We start from the raw sequence: 6,691 nt of genomic DNA on the forward strand, positions 1-6,691 counted from the left end.
TACCGCTCCTGTGTAATGTTCGACGCCATCGCCTTCTCTCCGTCTACACGATATTAATTATAAGGAAAAGGGAGGGAAAAGACATAAAAGCGGAAAGCCACCAGGAAGGGAAAAGCCGTTACTCCAACAAACGCTTAGGTGTGTTAACACCACTTTTGGAGACGAACACCTTATCACAAGTGACGGCCTCCTCTTCGTTCGTACATATGAATATATAAATATATATCAAACTGTTACAATCAGGGGGGAGAGAAACGCGAGGCCGGTGGACCGCAAGTCATCTGAAGAAGTGATCATATCCAAAGCATCGTAAAAAGTGAACACCTTTCCGCGTTCTGTATCGGAACATCTACATCAACAAACAGCTATAATGAAGACCAAACAGAGAATATATTCAGCCACAAGTTTCCTCGTTTTGATTCTCCGAAAATTGGTAACCGCGTCATGGAAAATGTAGCGAAGGATCATCTGCCATGATCTGGCACCAACCCGATCAGCTAGTTGCGCATATCTCAGGTGGATGTGACCCCGTTGGGTGGGGTTATACACGTACAAATACACATGCGTGCTTACACTTCATACGCATGTATTAACAAAGTCGAGACCCACAGCTGGAGGAGGGGGGGCTGTGATATTGTTCGTTGGCAATCCCCTCCTTTTTGCTTGTGCCCTTTCCACCTCACCAGCAGCCTCTACAGAGCTTCTTCAGGCCCCCTTGTCTCACACGTCCTTTTATTTCTTAGCACAACATGATCGCAACCTCTCTTCAAGAGAGGAAAAATTCTTTAAAGGAAGCTAATCTTCTCTTTCCGTTTTCGCATCTCCGTCAGAAAAGACGCTGTTGGGTATCGAGATGACCGTCTGGCGTAAAGCAGCACAAAAATCGTACCACTCCACAACGTCCTTGTCCGACTGCACTACGAGACTTAGTGGCACACAGTCATTTGTAGGGTCCCGAAGACTCGATGTCGGTGGTGACGGTACGTTACTTTCATTCGCCCGTTGTTTTCCTTTGCTAATACTTTTAGATCGGCCCCTTCTCCCCTTCACACCTTCACTGTTTTCTCGTTGGTTTTTGTTCTCTCTCGGTGACGGGTGGTTTGTTTTCACGGCGGAAACCGTTGGTGAAGAGACCAACTTTGATCCCGATGCATCAATGGAAAAGTGAATCGAGCTTCCAATGTGTTTAACCCGTGTCAGAACATCTGTGAAGACTGCCTCCAAAGAAATATCTTTGAAAGGTTGAATGAAGGCCGTCCGCTCCAGCCTTAACATATCATACGACTCTGATAGATTGAGGGGTTGCGGATTCTCTTTGTTCGGTGAAGAATCTCTTTGCTTATCCGCCTTGCTTCGCATGAAAGGGCAGGAGCGCTGAAGATAGGTTTCTGATGGTTCATATTTGTTCTCGTCGAATGCCTGCATCGCAGCGGTTGAGGTTACGATCGGGAGCAAGAAAACACCCGCGACCACCTGGCTCTCAACTATGAAGGGACCAAGAATACTTTCAATAATATCATATACGTATTCATGAGATCTAATGACGAGGCGGCGCCAAAAGCGAGTGAGAACCGACGCGCCTACGCGGTAATGACTACTATTCGGCTCTACTTTCACAATGCCTTGTCCTTGGTAGGATGGCCGATGACGCACCTTTCGCTCGTCGGCTCGCGGCGCGGCTTCGTCGGCTGATACATCCTTGAAATTTATCCTCCCACCAACAACCGGCACGTCACTCTCCCTAAATGTCTCAGCCACCGCAAGAACGACGCAGCGCCCAACCTGCGCATCCATATCGCCCACCACCTTGAGAACCGATGACACAAGTTTGTTGTATGTAAACAAGTTGCTTCCGTCTGTGTCATATTTTAATATCCCTGCCTCCGCGTTCCGTAATACTCGTTCCATCAAACCGAACAACCCAAGTGGTAGCCGGCCATCCAACACATTGACGAAGAGATAACACAATGGTTGTGTATCCTTGTGCCGCCGAGCAGCGTACCAGAGGTTGTAGCTTACTTTGGCAAACTCCATTTCAACTGCGGCGGCGGAGTTATTAGATGGATACGTGGGAGCCACGGTCCCTGACTGGAATAAGTGCTGATGAGGCGACCCGTAGGTATACGTCCGAAGAAAATTGTTGAGGAAATAGGTAACCACGTAACCAAAAGGAACATTTTCTACGCGTTCCTCCACTTCTGACACTGTTGCATCGAGTCGAACAAGGTAATTTTCAATACGTTCGAACAATTGGTACACCCGAGGTATGAACATTTTAGAGTCCCGTTTGAAGCGGCACGCCAACCGTAATGCTTCAAAGCGAGAAAAGAAGTCGTACAAAAGGGAAGAAACATCCTCACCGCTCCAGTTAAGATTAGGAATATCGCAGTCAACGTTGGTGCGCAAAAAGTGGGGAATTTCGTTCCACATAGAATTTGGGAACACTGGAATGAGTCCCCAAACACCCTCATCCCCAACGGTTTTTAAGAGGTTCTCATCATCAATCCATTCGAGTACGTTCGCCAGACGACGCAGCGCAAGGACGGAGGAATTTAACTGGTGCTTAAGGTTCATTGCAACCGCTGTGAGTTCTGCAACAATTCCACACGTGCTCTTCTTTAAATCGACACCCAGATCCGTTTGAATGGCGAAGGGCAAGTTACGCGGTCGTGGCGTCAGAGGTACGTCATCGCCCTCAACCTCGGTGTTCATGAAGCGCTTCTCATGAATGTATTTTTCAAGGTCAACAATCTGTCCCTGAAGCGACGCTACTTGCAGACGAAGATTATTGTTACTGGTACGCAGACCATTAATTTGAAGTCGGTACGCGGAGCAATCATCAAAAGCATTATTCAGCAGCTCACGCTGAAGAGTAAGACGCGAATTGCTCATTTCCTTACGTGAGGCCTCGATAAACTGAGGTGATACCTGCTCACTCAGTTTTTTCACGCCATCCTCATTGGAGTTGATCGCATTTGATGTCTTAGGTTTGTTGTACAGAAAGAGCGCATCGTCTATCTTGGGCACGTCAATGCGATGCTTTCTAAGGAGCGAACTCAAGTCCTCCACCTGGTTGACGAGTCCCTGGTTAGTTTTAAACACCAGTGTCACAAGCCTTTTCAGCATGTTGAACTCATCCTCCTTCCGCTCGCAATCATTCAATCGCGTCATCACAATCTCTTTCGCCTTCGATAGTTCGTCATCACGCTGCTTTCGCAACGTAAACACCTCCTCGCGTAGTTGTTTTGCCACCGCCTCTGTTTTACGGTTTTCGCGGATAAGTTGAAGTACTTTTCCCTCGAAAAACTTTTCATATTTTTTATACACTGTTTCCTCCAACCGTTTCACCTCTGATGTGTGCGACTCCTGCATTGCCTCTAGCGCTGAGGCGAGTTCCTTTACATAACGCCGAGTTATCAGCATCACACCAGACAATGAAGGATACACACGACCCATATCGTCTAATGCCTTCGCCATGTTTATGGACCGCTGCGGCTCCGGCACATGTCTAGCGCAAGTGGTGCACATGCTAGTTTCAATTTCCTGTACTCGCTTCTTAGTGCTTGTTGTACCCTCCGTAGGAGTGGCGTCGGTGTTCCATACCTTATGCTCCAAAGCTCCCCTCCCACTTTTCAATAACGGCATGCAAACTGGTTGTTCAGATGGTTTCGTAGGTGTAGCCAAGTGAGCGTCACGCGTCGCCTTTCTTTTCTTGTTTGGGGTATCGAATCGCAGAGGTATTTGTGGCACGAAACTCATGGTTCGAGTTAGCGATCGTGCATTCGCCAGTGTGGATTCTAGAGAGCAACTCTGTAGTACGCTGCGGCTAAGAGTGGTTTTAGCGTCATCGGACATGCTGTCGTTTTTTGACAGTGACCACCGTTTTTATTGTATTGTCTCGACCACGACTCTTTGGTCCTATATTTACCTTCGCTCCGTGGCACTTCTACTGTTGATCGAAACCCCAATTGTCGGTCACTCCCTCACCACTTCGCTTCTTTGTATAACAATAATAATAATAATGAAGGTAGGAGGTGAGGCCCTTGCTGTTAAAATTGGCCCCCTCCCTCCCTTGTTCCGTATACACGTTTCACAGGATGTGTACAAGGATAAAGAAGAAACAAATAGTGGGAAACAACTAATTTATGTACTTAAAGTTACGAACACCACAGTAGCAGAATTAAGAAAGAGGAATCGTAACACGCCGCAGTTCCCCGACCAGTAAAAAAAAGGGGGCGTGTAAGTCGCGTTAGCGGAGGCCGCAGTACTGCTACCAAACAACTACACGAGGAAACGAAGTAAACGGAGCGAGTGACTATCTGTATCCATGCGTAGTGGAGTATAGACATGATTAGCCCAAATTTCCCAACTACATTCCAACAAACTTCCCTCCCTTTCCTTTATAGACACCAATAAGCTCTTCGTGGAAAGAACGAATCCTGGCAGAAAGCAGCTAAAACGGCTTTATATATATATATGTATATATGTAAGAGGACTCCTATTTTACTTTCTTTTTGAGGAAAAAGTATTCTCTGCAGCGCACCTTTCTTTCGATCTGTCACGCACACACAAGTCCTTCTCCCACGCCCTCTTTTAACCCACTTTCAACAGGTGAGAAAAAAGAAGTTAAAAAGAAGAGGTAAAAAAAAATGCATCGGAGTGTGCGCACGAAGGCTCCTCATATGCACGTCATGCAAACATAACAATGCGCATTGTGGGCTGCCACTCTTCCTCAATACTTCAAAAACAAGCCCCTCCCCGAGTTTAAAGGTAGTCGTCACCGACTGTTGGCCTCCACACCGTTATTATTAAGTAACTTGTGTGACTCGACAACGCGCTGTCATCACAAATACACGCACGAATGACGAAGTGAAAAAAAAATGAAGGAAAGAAGGGGGTAAGTGTAAACAAAACACAATAATAATCTTATTCTTTATATTTTTTGTTTATTGTTTCACTTTTTGTTCGGCTCCTCCCTCAACTCGAATGGCAGCATCCACCATGAAATCCCTCATGTTCGCACGAGGATATTCTCCATCTACATGTAAGGCATTACACGCAACACACCACCACCGCTAGTGAGACGATCGATTTCTCGTGGAAAATAAAGAAGTCAACAGGTTGATTGTGCTCACCACCCCCTCCCTTTTCCTTTCTTTCAGTAAACCACACTCCACCCTATTACTCATACTCTTTTCAATCTCAGACATGCTCCACCTCCGCTTCAGTACATACGTCTCACGGTCTATCCCTAAACTGGATCAGCTTATCGCTACGGCTGCGCCTGCCAGGTAAACTCGTGAGCGATTGCACGCCTCTCCGTAAAAAGATGTTAAAAGAATCTCAGATAGGAGAAGTAGAGGTAGAAGGAGAAGCAGCGGCAGCCACAGCTACAGCCGGAGTAGCGGGTTGCACAGGAGTACAGAACGGGGGATCCTTCAACCACAACTTCAAACGGACGGCGTCGGAATGATCAAGGTAGTAGCGCGGCAGAAATTTAGACTTTGCGAATCCCAAATTCAAGTACAATGAAAGAGCACGTTCGTTGTTTGTCGGAGTTTCCAGGTAAACTTCATCACACCCCTTTTCCCTCATGAGCTCAATAGTGAGCGTAACCAGCCGGCTCCCAAGCCGGAAACCACGGAACTCGGGGATAACGGCGAACATAGCTACGTAGCCGCGCAGCGGACTGTCAATGTGCTTGCGCGACACACGAGAAACTACAGCCCCTACACGTTTGCCTTTCACGGACGCGTCAGGCACGTCCTCACCGTCGTAACCGTACGCAACAATTGTTAAATCAGGCCATCCGAAAATAAAATACTCATATGTGAAGCTGCTGTAAGGCTCTGTCAACTCCTTTGTGAACAGTTGTACGATAAAATTCATCACCTCTTCGTCACCATCGAATTGTTCATAGCGAATATACTTGTTGTCTGAAACCTTTTGCCAGGCCTTCTCCTCCTCTTTCAATGGCACGAGGGCTTTTGCCACCTCGGCATCACGTATTGCCTTCTCGTGCATCAGCCGCTCCGCTAGGAGCGACATCCGTAGACGATGCTCATCGACAAGCGGTTGAGCTGCAGCCACGGGTTTCGTAAGCACTTCCTCCATTTGCTTCTCCTCCAGGGCCATGGCCTGCTTCCGAGTCATTCCCTCCTTCGAGTTTTTCGACGGTACGGAAGTGCCCTCAATTGCAGCCACTAAAGCATCAATATCCACATCCTTGACGTTGTTCTTCGTCGCATTCTTTTTCCCTTTTTTTGGCATCTTATTCCACCTCCCTTGCACCCTTTTTTTTTCTTTTCCTGACTTTCCCCCTTTTTAGATTACTTTGTGATTTGACGGTACTTCTCGTTAACGTCAACCGCCTCGGTCACGGGAGTCAAACTTAATACCCTCCTTTTTAATCGACGATTCTCACGTTATTTTATATTGTTTGTTATTGTAGAACCAATATGTGGAAAGTTAAAGCCACGAAACAAGCAAAAAACAGTTACAAATGCAACCGAACAGACAAACAAATCGAAGGCCAAATGAAAAGAGTAACATTTGAAAGAAAAGAGAAGACAGCAAAAGATAAACGAGGGGTGAAACCCAACAAGTTGCGCATTAAAAAAGGGAAGAAACAAAAGCACCGTTCACAGAAATGAAAATAAAAACAAGACCAAACAAGTCATGGATTGCATCC

The 6,691-nt window shown here is 46.6% G+C and overlaps 3 protein-coding genes across 3 annotated transcripts in view; all 3 read right to left on the minus strand.

The window, feature by feature from the left end:
- Positions 1 to 795: 795 nt before the first annotated feature.
- On the minus strand, positions 796 to 3,855 carry TEOVI_000622600 (uncharacterized protein; the record flags this gene model as incomplete). The annotated part of the gene is made up of 1 exon (XM_067220375.1): positions 796 to 3,855. One exon carries the CDS (start codon positions 3,853 to 3,855, stop codon positions 796 to 798), a length of 3,060 nt encoding a protein of 1,019 aa, XP_067076476.1.
- A 1,488-nt stretch (positions 3,856 to 5,343) lies between these two features.
- TEOVI_000622700 (N-acetyltransferase, putative) lies at positions 5,344 to 6,270 on the minus strand (the record flags this gene model as incomplete). The annotated part of the gene is made up of 1 exon (XM_067220376.1): positions 5,344 to 6,270. The coding sequence occupies one exon, from the start codon at positions 6,268 to 6,270 to the stop codon at positions 5,344 to 5,346; it is 927 nt and encodes a 308-aa protein (XP_067076477.1).
- Positions 6,271 to 6,676: 406 nt separating this feature from the next.
- The window catches only part of TEOVI_000622800 (Protein of unknown function (DUF1663), putative), a gene marked incomplete at both ends in the record, with an annotated part of 1,653 nt that continues 1,638 nt past the window's right edge, over positions 6,677 to 6,691 (minus strand). The window contains one exon of the mRNA XM_067220377.1: positions 6,677 to 6,689. Coding sequence (XP_067076478.1) covers positions 6,677 to 6,689 — 13 coding nt within the window. The remainder of the gene's footprint in view (positions 6,690 to 6,691) is intronic.

This window comes from Trypanosoma equiperdum (genome assembly GCF_001457755.1).
Source record: "Trypanosoma equiperdum strain OVI genome assembly, contig: ctg_1140, whole genome shotgun sequence".
In the NCBI taxonomy this organism is placed as follows: domain Eukaryota; phylum Euglenozoa; class Kinetoplastea; order Trypanosomatida; family Trypanosomatidae; genus Trypanosoma; species Trypanosoma equiperdum.